General features: G+C 42.8%; 1 protein-coding gene across 2 annotated transcripts in view; it reads right to left on the bottom strand.

Moving 5' to 3' along the window:
* LOC311107015 (serine/threonine-protein kinase MRCK beta-like) overlaps positions 1–13532 on the bottom strand; it is a 178017-nt gene that overhangs the window by 36394 nt on the left and 128091 nt on the right. For both annotated transcript variants that reach the window (XM_084149466.1, XM_084149467.1), the window contains exons 21-30: positions 10201–10284; positions 9588–9668; positions 9368–9473; positions 9005–9141; positions 8322–8461; positions 8160–8241; positions 5220–5436; positions 4662–4724; positions 3178–3419; positions 2440–2794 (exon numbers count right to left, since the gene is read on the bottom strand). In XM_084149466.1, coding sequence (XP_084005592.1) covers positions 2440–2794; positions 3178–3419; positions 4662–4724; positions 5220–5436; positions 8160–8241; positions 8322–8461; positions 9005–9141; positions 9368–9473; positions 9588–9668; positions 10201–10284 — 1507 coding nt within the window. The remainder of the gene's footprint in view (positions 1–2439; positions 2795–3177; positions 3420–4661; positions 4725–5219; positions 5437–8159; positions 8242–8321; positions 8462–9004; positions 9142–9367; positions 9474–9587; positions 9669–10200; positions 10285–13532) is intronic.

Raw genomic sequence — 13532 nt, 5'->3', positions numbered from 1 at the left:
GGCATTCTACATAGGCTGTTATAAGGTGTCTCCATCACTAGCAATAATAAATATTGTTTTATCTGGTGCCAACATTGCTGTATAGCCCTACTATTACATGTCATTCTGCATTTCTTAAAAAATATATACAGTGAGATCTAAAAGCATTGGGACAGTGACACATTGTTTGTTGTTTTGGCTCTGTACTCCAGCATTTTGTATTTGAAATTATACAATGACTATGAGGTTACAGAGCAGACAGTCAGCTTTAATTTGAGGGTATTTTCATCCATATTGGGAAAACCGTTGAGAAATTACAGCACTATTTGTACATAGTCCCCCCATTTTAAGGGACCAAAAGCATTGGTATTAAAGTAGTAAAAAGTTAAGTGTAATGGTTCCATATTAATTGCTCGCAATGACTACATCAACCTTCCGACTCTACACATTTGCTGGATGCATTTTCTGTTTGCTTTCAGATAATTTTGTGCCCAATAGAAATTAATGGTAAATAATGTAGTGTCATTTTGGAGACACTTTTATTGTAAATAAGAATATAATATATTTCTAAACACTTCTACATTAATGTGGATGCTACCATGATTATGGATAATCCTGAATGAAATTGTGAATAACGAGTGAGAAAGTGAGACGCACAAATATAATATACCCCCCCCCCCAAAAAAAAAAAAATGCTAACCTTGCAAAAGTATTCATCCCCCTTGGCGTTTTTCCTATTTTTGTTGCATTACAACCTGTAATTTAAATGGATTTTTATTTGGATTTCATGTAATGGACAAAATAGTCCAAATTGGTGAAATGAAAAAAATAACTTGTTTCAAAAAATTCTAAAAAATAAATAACGGAAAAGTGGTCCGTGCATATGTATTCACCCTCTTTGCTATGAAGCCCCTGAATAAGATCTGGTGCAACCAATTACCTTCAGAAGTCACATAATTAGTTAAATAAAGTCCACCTGTGTGCAACCTAAGTGTCACATGATCTGTCACATGATCTCAGTATATATACACCTGTTCTGAAAGGCCCCAAAGTCTGCAACACCACTAAGCAAGGGGTACCACCAAGCAAGCGGCACCATGAAGACCAAGGAGCTCTCCAAACAGGTCAGGGACAAAGTTGTGGAGAAGTACAGATCAGGGTTGGGTTATAAAAAAATATCAGAAACTTTGAACATCCCACGGAACACCATTACATCAATTATTAAAAAATTTAAAGAATATGGCACCACAACAAACCTGCCAAGAGAGGGCCGCCCACCAAAACTCACGGACCAGGCAAGGAGGGCATTAATAAGAGAGGCAACAAAGAGACCAAAGATAACCGTGAAGGAGATGGAAAGCTCCACAGCGGAGATTGGAGTATCTGTCCATAGGACCACTTCAAGCCGTACACTCCACAGAGCTGGGCTTTACGGAAGAGTGGCCAGAATTGAAGGAATGATGGATGGCGCTAAATACAGGGAAATTCTTGAGGGAAACCTGTTTCAGTCTTCCAGAGATTTGAAACGTATTTCTTGTTTGTGGAAGGCATGTTGTGTAAATCAAATTATACAAACCCCCACAAAATCCCTTTTAATTCCAGGTTGTAAGGCAACAAAATAGGAAAAATGCCAAGGAGGGTGAATACTTTCGCAAGCCACTGTAATGGTGAGAGGTTAGCATGTCTTGGGGATATGATATTTGTGCATTTGTAACTTTCTCACTCATCATTATTTACCATTCATTCAGGATTATCCGTAATCATGGTAGCATCCACATTAATGTATAATAATATAATAATATGCCATTTAGCAGACGCTTTTATCCAAAGCGACTTACAGTCATGCGTGCATAAATTTTTGTGTATGGGTGGTCCCGGGGATTGAACCCACTACCTTGGCATTACAAGCGCCGTGCTCTACCAGCTGAGCTACAGAGGACCACTTGTAGAATGTATATGGGACACATGTAGAAGTGTATATGGGACTAAATACTTTTTACTAATTTAATACACATAAGTGAATTTATCCCAATACCTTTGGTCCCTTAAAATGGGAGTATTATGTACAGAAAGTTCTGTAATTTCTAAATGTTTCACCCGGCATGGATGGAAATACCCTCAAATTAAAGCTGACAGTCTGCACTTTAACCTCAGTAATTGTATCATCAAAGTGTTGGAGTACAGAGCCAAAACAACCACAAAATTGACACTGTCCCAATACTTTTGGAGCTCGCTGTATATTTTAAGATAGTTTCTGATTTTATTGAACAGATAGAGGATGATAGTGGGGAAAGACAGGGAGAAGTTGTGTCAAAGAGCAGTAGGCCGGATTCAAACTTATGCCGAAACCATGCCAGATGCTGCGGCATTACCGCTAGACCAGCCAGGCCACTGCATTTCTTCTCCAAACCTTGCCTAACCCAACTCAACCACTCAAAATAAAACAAAACCGTGACGTACTGCAGGCTAGCGGTGTGGCGGGCCACATCAGCTCCTGGGCCCTGCTCCTCCTTCCCGTGGGGTCTACATAGATGCCTAGCTGGCTGAAGCAGAGCAGCAGCTCGGCCGTGCCCACCTCCAGGGCATGCAGCGCGTCCAAGGGCTGCTGGGCCAGGAAGGCCAACGACGGGTCCCCAGGGCTCACCAGACTTACGGGCGATGACTCGCCCTGAAGGGCCAGCAGGGCGAAGCCCGAGGGGTAGCCCACGCACAGGCGTTCACGCACCATGCCCAGCCACTGGGCCACCCCCGGGGCCTGCACCTCCCACAGCTTGCGGTGGTGCGGCTTGGCCCGGGTGATCTCATAGCACAGCACCTGGTAGAGGCGGAGGGGGGAGAGGGGACATTTTACCATACATTCTGGCAAAGCAGCAGATGTAAAGGACCTTTCATGTCACCTTTGATGTAGCTAGTATGAGTTCGCTTATGAATGATTTGCGAAGCATCTATGCAGTGCTTATGAAGACTTTATTGATGCTACCTTTATATATGTTGTTGTTTGTTTTGAAGTGGGGCCGACATGAGATACATTTATGACTTTTCCCCCCTATTTCTTATATAAAAGTTACAACTTCACCTACACATGTAATTTTAACTGTATTGGAACTATTTTGTTTTGGAACTCTTTAATGAACTAACTTTTTTTTACTTTAGTCACTACATTTGTCTGCATGTGTAAATAAGTAAATAAATACTGACCTGGCGCTTGATGGCGGCCAGCAGGCAGGCGGGTCCCCCGGGGCGCAGCACACCGGTGGTCAGCGCCTGGCAGCCCTTGGTCTCCGTCAGCTTGATGTCAAAGGCCGACTCAGCCCCCTCCAGCACCCCCCAGGGGTGCAGGTGCACGTGGCGGTTGCGTCCGCACAGCAGGGCCACCATCTTCTCTTTTGGGATCAGCTCGATCTGGTGCACCTTCTTGCAGTCAGCCGCCCGCACGATCACTGGAGGGGGGAGAGAGGGGGGAGTCAACAGGGGAGTCTGTAGGGCAGGGTTCCCCAACTGGCGACGCACAAGCCAAATTTTCCCGCGGGTGATTTTATTTGTCCCCCGAAGTTTTCTGAGCAATTGTAGGATATAAGATTGTAAAAACATCAGCAAATCAGCTCCAAGTGATTTTAATTTTGGAAATCTGTTCCAAAGTATTCCGTATTCCCACACATAATAGACAGAAGGGTTTGAAATTATGTTTAAGTTAAATATTATATATCTGTTTCGGCTTCTTGCAGTCAATTTGCAGTCAACAAATTATTTGTAATTATGTTCCGGCCCCCTGACCATTCACTCATGTAAAAATCGTCCCAAGGCTGAATCTAGTTGATGATCCTTGCTGTAGGGGCTAATGACACACTGAAGTCGATGGAGAATTGTGTTAAAAGGAAGGAATCACAAATAAAAGGTAGAAGTTCATATCAAATTATAAACCATTAACAATTTATTTGGATAGTCCATCTGTAGATGCTCTACAGACTATCCATAACATTCCAACTATCTATCTACTGACCCTAACCCTAGCTCTAACCTTAACCTTATCCTAACCCTAAACTTAAACCTTACTCTAACCTTAACCCTTACCCTCATTCTAAACCTAACCGTAACCTTAGCAAGCAGTTGCTTATCAACAGATAGTTTGTTGATAGTATGGTCATCTGCAGAGCATCACATGATCACAAGACAAGCAAAATGTTGGAAATCTACAAATCCTTGGTCTGCATGTTGCTATGCACAAAACCAGTTATGTTCATATCGTATCATCTGAGCCTCTATGGGCGCTCTCACATACATATCCCTGTATGATATTGATCCTGGAGCATTCGGTACCCTGATGATCTGCACTATAGAGCATTTGTGAGATGCAAATTAAACCTGGCTGAAACAAATCCTGGACCCTGGCCAAGTGGTGGATCCAAGATCCAGGACTAGAGTACCAGGTATCGTGAAGTGTCAGTGCGAGTTGAGTGGAACTTTTTTGCCCGTTGTAAACAAGCTAGCTTGCTACTGTCATGTAGAATGTGCGTCTAGGCAAATCGCACCATGAAACAATTATTTTCAGTTCTTGTGAAAGCACAAAGTATATGGTAGAACTTTCACAACCGCTCCAGGAAACTCTACCATGGTTCCGAATGTCATAGGTGAAAACGCCCTATGAGTGAATATGACCAGATGTCAGATAAGTATGTTCTTACCATCTCTGGTGACCTCCACTACAAACAGACCTTCCTCTGTGCCCAGGGCGATACGCTCTCGATCTGCAGAGAGAAGAGCAGTCAACAGTCAATCACACTTCCTCTGACAGTAACACATTCTCTGCATACACCTCTCTCGCGCTCTCTTTCTCTCTCCATCTTTCACGCACACATTCTGGAACTCATTTATCAATACATACACCTTACATTTGTTATTAATGAAAATGCATAAATAAAACACACAAGATATTTAACTAATGTTTCTTACACCTTGAACATAGTTTTTATTTACCTGTTCGAGCTACTAAACTGTGTAAAAGCTGAAATCTTTGAGAAAAAAATATTTCCACACACATTTTTTGCTGGTCACGAATGATAAATGAGGCCCACTGTCCCTTACTGATCATGCAGAGTGTGGTCTTGATGACAGACAGAGAGGAGTCGTATGCCTCTCACACACTATCCCATTGCCATCCTCACACACACAAAAACACACAGCGCAGGTGTGTTTGCAAGAGGTAAATGTCACACACAGTCTCCCCATTCCCTCCAACTCACCGATGATGGCGGCGGAGATCGTAGTCTTGATGGCGGGCAGTGACGAGTCATAGGCTTCGTGCAGCGCGTGCACCACACGGTTCTTGAGGCGGTTCTTGGCCAGGATGCTCTGCAGGCCCTCCAGGATGCCAACCCACTTCCTCTTCTCCGCCTCGCTCTCCGCCAGCACCAGTAGGGAGACGGCGCACACTGGCGAGCTCAGCAGGGACGACGTCACCTGGGACAGAGAGAGAGAGAGCGAGGGTTAATAATAATAATAACTGGAACTTTATTAAGTGTCTTTGGGTCCTTTAATGGCGCATTTCCATACAGGATTTACCCAAAAGGCTCAGACTTTTCTGTTTCCATCTACGCGGGCCGGCACCCGTTGTTTCACTGGGCCATGGCTCTGGCGAACCTGCTTTCACCTGGGGCGAAAGCCAGGGCACTGGTATGTTTCAGCGGGCATTTACATAACAATGGCCAACTTTGAACTTTAACACCTCACAAATCGACGGTCTTGATGCAGAGGTTGTTGATTCTGCTCTCCCAAAGTTCTTAAGTGTCACACTCCTAATGGAAACACAATTACACTACAGTTCACATTAACATAAACACTGGTAACACACTGGTGTGGGGGTAAAACTCCATGGAAATGCGGCAGAAAAGTGCTATATAAAACCCATGTTTAATTATTACTATTTCAAGTTTGTTTATTGCGTTTACTTTTCTCACATAGGAAACATCCCATATTAACAGTAGATTAGAATACAATTATACAGTAATCAATATATTAACATTATTTACATAAAGGGTAATGTGTTAATTTTTTACATTTTACATTTACATTACATTTACATTTTAGTCATTTAGCAGACGCTCTTATCCAGAGCGACTTACAGTTAGTGAATACATATTTTTTTTATACTGGCCCCCCGTGGGAATCGAACCCACAACCCTGGCGTTGCAAACGCCATGCTCTATCAACTGAGCTACATCCCTGCCGGCCATTCCCTCCCCTACCCTGGACGACGCTGGGCCAATTGTGCGCCGCCCATGAGTCTCCCGGTCGCGGCCGGCTGCGACAGAGCCTGGATTCGAACCAGGATCTCTAGTGGCACAGTTTGCACTGCGATGCAGTGCCTTAGACCACTGCGCCACTCAGGAATACACTTATTCAATATAACATTCCTTAGTAACTCCTAAATAGTTATAACATCCTTTAGAATGTGTTACAATAATGACTTTACTTAGAGATTGTTTATTGGGTTTTCTCTGATAGGAAACATCATCCCATAGTAGGAATAGATTACAATAAAACTATAAAGGGGTCAATATAATAACTTTACACATACAGTGGGGGAAAAAAGTATTTAGTCAGCCACCAATTGTGCAAGTTCTCCCACTTAAAAAGATGAGAGAGGCCTGTAATTTTCATCATAGGTACACGTCAACTATGACAGACAAAATGAGATTTTTTTTCTCCAGAAAATCACATTGTAGGATTTTTTATGAATTTATTTGCAAATTATGGTGGAAAATAAGTATTTGGTCAATAACAAAAGTTTCTCAATACTTTGATATATACCCTTTGTTGGCAATGACACAGGTCAAACGTTTTCTGTAAGTCTTCACAAGGTTTTCACACACTGTTGCTGGTATTTTGGCCCATTCCTCCATGCAGATCTCCTCTAGAGCAGTGATGTTTTGGGGCTGTCGCTGGGCAACACAGACTTTCAACTCCCTCCAAAGATTTTCTATGGGGTTGAGATCTGGAGACTGGCTAGGCCACTCCAGGACCTTGAAATGCTTCTTACGAAGCCACTCCTTCGTTGCCCGGCGGTGTGTTTGGGATCATTGTCATGCTGAAAGACCCAGCCACGTTTCATCTTCAATGCCCTTGCTGATGGAAGGAGGTTTTCACTCAAAATCTCACGATACATGGCCCCATTCATTCTTTCCTTTACATGGATCAGTCGTCCTGGTCCCTTTGCAGAAAAACAGCCCCAAAGCATGATGTTTCCACCCCCATGCTTCACAGTATGTATGGTGTTCTTTGTATGCAACTCAGCATTCTTTGTCCTCCAAACACGACGAGTTGAGTTTTTACCAAAAAGTTATATTTTGGTTTCATCTGACCATATGACATTCTCCCAATCCTCTTCTGGATCATCCAAAATGCACTCTAGCAAACTTCAGACGGGCCTGGACACGTCTGGCACTGCAGGATTTGAGTCCCTGGCGGCGTAGTGTGTTACTGATGGTAGGCTTTGTTACTTTGGTCCCAGCTCTCTGCAGGTCATTCACTAGGTCCCCCCGTGTGGTTCTGGGATTTTTGATCTTGTGATCATTTTGACCCCACGGGGTGAGATCTTGCGTGGAGCCCCAGATCGAGGGAGATTATCAGTGGTCTTGTACGTCTTCCATTTCCTAATAATTGCTCCCACAGTTGATTTCTTCAAACCAAGCTGCTTACCTATTGCAGATTCAGTCTTCCCAGCCTGGTGCAGGTCTACAATTTTGTTTCTGGTGTCCTTTGACAGCTCTTTGGTCTTGGCCATAGTGGAGTTTGGAGTGTGACTGTTTGAGGTTGTGGACAGGTGTCTTTTATACTGATAACAAGTTCAAACAGGTGCCATTAATACAGGTAACGAGTGGAGGACAGAGGAGCCTCTTAAAGAAGAAGTTACAGGTCTGTGAGAGCCAGAAATCTTGCTTGTTTGTATGTGACCAAATACTTATTTTCCACCATAATTTGCAAATAAATTCATTAAAAATCCTACAATGTGATTTTCTGGATTTTTTTTCTCAATTTGTCTGTCATAGTTGACATGTACCTATGATGAAAATTACAGGCCTCTCTCATCTTTTTAAGTGGGAGAACTTGCACAATTGGTGGCTGACTAAATACTTTTTTTCCCACAATGCATATCATTTTTCATGCTGCAGCTCGAAGCTTACCCTGAATATGCAGGGGACGTCTTTGCGGGTGGCGTGGATGACGTCTGAGGCCAGGACGGAGCTGACGGAAAACTCCTCATCTCTGTGGACATACACATAACATAGTGTTACAAACACATACATCTACACTGCCCCCACCCCACCCGCCCACAGATCCCCTACCTGAGGTCCAGGACCTGACTGGCCACCACGCCCGGCTGGGTGGACTTGCCCTCAGGCACCTCGTACAGGAAGAGCTTACAGTCACACACCACAGAGTACGCCCGTTGCCAGCCCTTCTTCACCCCGGTGGGCTTGGGGATCTGACAGAGAGAGGAGCAGCAACCTTTCAATTAAGGTCTGTTTTTGTTGTTCAATTCCAATATACGTTACAGTTTCCTATCTTGTTAAGCTGAACAGAATTGAGATGTTTTGATTGTTAACTCCAAATGACACAACAACTAGGTTCCAGATTAACAACGTTTACTTCGCCGTATCTCCACGGTACATAGATGCCATTACACTCAGGCCTGGTCCAACAACAAGGGAAACTTCTGCGCAGGCGCACTAATAACAGAGTGAGAGTACCGTAATAACAGAAATATAGGGATACTTAAAACATGAACTTAACATTAATTACATCCGATACAACATTGAAAAATTGTATTAGTGAATTATCTTGAAACTGAATTACGCACGACGCTCTGAAGCTTCAGGGCCAAGACCATGACTTAACCATAGAATTATAATGACTCGAATGGGAAAAGCCCCTTTGACTGTACACTTATGGGTACACAACATGGCGGCCAGAATGCATATTCTAGTCATTCTATTTCTATGGTCATAACCTGTCACTAGGTGCTCACCCTGACGAAGCCCTTGTAGGCGGTGCCGATGCCCCTCTGTACGTCGATGCCCAGCGGCCTCTTGGCCTGCTCGGGGGGGATGGGGCACACCAGGGGGGCGTTGTCCTTACAGGACACGTGGCAGATGAAGGAGCACACTGAAGAGAGGGAGGGGGAGAGAGAGAGAGTATTAGTTTACAAGGACACATGCAGTACAATGGCGAGCTGCAGTATCAGATCTCTCGTATATTTAAAATGTTACAGTCCGTTTACTCATAAGTGAGTGTGTTAGCCGGAGAAAAATGCCGCCCATAGTTTCCTCAGTCCCCCAACTCACCGACAATGGCGGCTGAGAGTGTGGTTGTTTGTGTGTATGAAACTTACCTTCGCAGGCGTAGCCCTGGCGGATGAGGCCCACCATCAGGGAGGTGCAGTGGGTGCACTGGGTGGGGCTGGAGAAGGTCTTGATGCTCAGCTGGTGAGCTTTGGGCTGCGGGCGCACGCGCACACACACACACACACACACAGAAAGAGATAAGAACACAGAACACATAGCCAAGCATTACAGACTACCTGACAGCGTGTGTGTGTGGCCAGGCGGTACCTTTGGTGCGGTCAGCAGCGACGTCTGATATACAGGGGAGGGGGCGGCAGGGGCAGCAATAGGGGGCTTGTGGACTGGCTTCTGTGGGAGAGAGAGAGGTCAAAGTTCACAGGTCAGCAGGTCAGACTGGAGAAAGGACAAAGCTGGGTCGTGTTCATAAGGCACCAAATGTAAGATAATTTACTGAAACAGGGACGGACTATATTGAGTTGCCCAATAAGAAACCCTATTTTAGTTTTTTTTATTGCAAAACACTTTAAATTGCATGCCCTAATAAACAGGACTCCGGTTCTGTACTGTGAAACTGAACTATGCTTTACTGGGATAAGATAGTCATTCAATGACCAACAATCAGGATTAAGGTCAAATGTTACTTCTAGAGAACAATTTAATTCATTGATTGGACATTGAGTTAAAACGCACCTAAACCCTGTTAAAATGATCAATAGGCATTGTGAATAATAGCACACAGTAAAAGCTTAAATTGTACAATGGTGACTGGTGAACTCGGATGACACACAGGGAATGTCTGGAGAAAGGATCTCTGGGAGGGATGTGCGACGGGACGGAAGTGTGTGCGTGTGTGTGTGTGTGAGAGAGACAGGACACTCACATCCTGCTCGGATGCCACAGAGATTGATGAGGATGGGACGTCTGACTTCTGGGGTGTGGCGTCTATTTCGCTGACAGAGCTGCTCTGGAGGAGGAATGACAGGACAAGTGAGTGTGTGTGTCTGTGTACTGGGCGGGTGGTACAAAATGCCAGTGTCTCAATGCCTGTGTTGTGTCAAGATGTGTTCCCCTCCTCAAATGCTTGCGTTTCCCATGTACCAACTAGTGTTTTGATAAATGAGTGTCAGTTTCCGAGGTAGGAAACACATCTCAACAACACCTGCACCAACTCACACACAAATAACTGCCAATGCTAATAGTATTTCACCATCACGAAGGCATATTAGGGACATGTACTGAGCTGATGAGGTTTTGTAAATAAAACAAAAATACATAAGCCCACTTGTAACATGTACAATGCCTTCCGGAAGTATATATACCCCTTGACTTTTTCCACATTATGTTGTGTTACAGCCTGAATTAAAAATGGATCAAATTGCTTTTTTTCTCACCCATCTATACACACACAATACCCCATAATGACAAAGTGAAAACATGTTTTTAATGTTTGCTAATTTATTGAAAATGAAATACAGAAATATCTCATTTACATAAGTATTTTTACACCCCTGAGTCAATACATGTTACAATCACCTGGCAGTGATTTCAGCGGTGAGTCTTTCTGGGTAAGTCTCTAAGAGCTTTGCACACCTGGATGGTACAATATTTGCACATTATTATTTACAAATTTCTTCAAGCTCTGTGAAGTTGGTTGTTAATCATTGATAGACAGACCTATTCAAGTCTTGCCATAGATTTTCCAGCCGATTTAAGTCAAAACTTTAACTAGGCCACTCAGGAAAATTCAATGTCGTCTTGGTAAGCAACTGAATTTGTCTCCCAGTGTCTTTTGCAAAGCAGACTGAACCAGGCTTTCCTCTAGGATTGTGCCTGTGCTTAGCTCTATTCTGTTACTTTTTCTCCCAAAACACTCCCTAGTCCTTGCCGATGACAAGAATACCCATAACATGATGCAGCCACCACCATGTTTGAAAATATAAAGAGTGGTACAGTGATGGGTTGTGTTGGATTTGCCCCAAACATAATGCTTTGTATTCAGGACACAAAGTTAATTTCTTTGCCACATTTTTTTTGCAGTTTTACTTTAGTGGCTTATTGCAAACAGGATGCATGTTTTGGAATATTTTTTATTCTGTACAGGCTTCCTTTTCCCTCTGTCATTTATGTTGGTATTATGGAGTAACTACAATGTTGTTGTGGATCCATCTTCAGTTTTCTCCCATCACAGCCATTAAACTCAATAACTGTTTTAAAGTCACCATTGGCCATCGGGTGAAATCACTGAGCGGTTTCCTTCCTCTCCGGCAACTGAGTTAGGAAGGACGCCTGTATCTTTGTAGTCACTTGGTCTATTGATACACCACACAAAACGTAATTAATAACTTCACCATGCTCAAAGGGATATTCAATGTCTGCTTTTTAATTTTTACCCAACTACCAATAGGTGCCCTCTTTTGCAAGGCTTTGGAAAACCTCCCTGGTCTTCGTGGTTGAATCTGTGTTTGAAATTCACTGCTCGACTGAGGGACCTTACATATCATTGTATTTAGTGGTGTACAGAGATGAGGTAGTCATTCAACAATCATGTTAAACACCATTATTGCTCACAGAGTGAGTCCATGCAACGTATTATGTGACTTATTAAGCAACATTTTACTCCTGAACGTATTTACAAAGGGGTTGAAAATGGAACGCCATTTGGGTCTTTGCGTGTCAAAAAAGATACACGTCAAATAACACTATTTGACGTGTCAAATAAGCTTGTTGACCAATCAGGATCTGAATATGACTGCACGTCACATAACAATTTAACACGTTCATACATTTTCTACGTAGTTATTACACATTGATTACACTATCACTCGTATGTCATATGTCACAATGACTCATCGATACATATGCTATGATGCAGGTAAAGTTGTCTCGCGCACCTGCCCTTCCCCAAGCGCTGGACAGTGCTGGTCATAAAAAAGGCTAGCTAACGTTAGCTGATGGATGCAAACAATGTTCTTCCCCCAAAACATAGCAAAACGACATAATCTGTTTCAGTAGCTATAGTTAGCTAGCTAACTATCTAGCTAGCTAACTATCTAGCTAGGTGTCATCATCTAAAATACCCCTCATTTATAAAACTGTTCTTATTTGATTAATGGTTGTCGGACCCACCTACGACAGTGATGCAAATGAATACAAATAGTGGAATTATGCCATGGATCATGCTAAACAAGGTTGGATTGTTGTTCTATAAATTCAACAAAATAAAATAGTTAATTTGACAAAAATTTGTTGAAATCACACTGGATGTATTAGACTTTAGAATTGCATTGGGGGCATATTTATTTAACTCTACAGCCTTACCTATGGATCAATGACATGGGGTATCAGTCTACTCAGCGACACCCAGAGAACATTAGCGTCGTAGCTCTTTTTGTAGGACTCTGAAACCACTGTGAATTCAGTCACATTTTTGTACCAGTTACCCTACTTTGTGTACATTGTACACTATTCCAGAGGGAAAACAATACAACCTAGACGTTTTGGAATCTGATAACTCTGAGGAGGACGTTGGGGAAAAAGCTATTGGTACAAGAGTAGACTGACACCGCATTTAATTGATCCCCAATCCTTAGGTAAGGCTGTACAGTGCAATATGAATGTCAATATGCACAATAGGCTGACTGGATAGGTTATTTAATTTTACTGCTGCTCTTTAATTATTTGCAATTTTTTATTAATCTATTTTTTACTTAACACTTTTTATTTTCTTAAAACTGCGTTGTTGGTTATGGTAAGTAAGCATTTCACTGTAAGGTCTACACCAGTTGTATTTGGCGCATGTGGCAAATAAAATGTGATTTGATTTCACAGTCACAGTCCCGCGATAAGAGCTACAACGCTAATATTTGCATAAACTCTTCACAGTAGTGTTCTGTGGGTGTCACCGAGTAGACTGATACCCCATTTCATTGCTCCACATTCCAACCTTGTTTAACATTATCTAGTCTAAATATTGCATGATTTCACCAATTGTAACCTTCCGCGTCACTTTCAAAGAGGTACTTTTATTTTGAAGGTAAACCACAAATTCCACTATTGTGGCTAATCCTTATTGTGGCTATTTTCACAACACATAACCCTGTCCGGTCAAGCCTCACCAGCCAAATGAAGTTTACTGGCTGCTTATAACGTTAGCTTTGGGCAACAGGGTTAAGTAGCTGGCTAGCTAGTTATTTTCATGAACTGAAGTTAAAT

The sequence above is a fragment of the Coregonus lavaretus genome (genome assembly GCF_964263955.1).
Source record: "Coregonus lavaretus genome assembly, chromosome: 31".
Classification (NCBI taxonomy): Eukaryota; Metazoa; Chordata; class Actinopteri; order Salmoniformes; family Salmonidae; genus Coregonus; species Coregonus lavaretus.
This window is presented reverse-complemented; position numbering and strand designations above follow the sequence as displayed.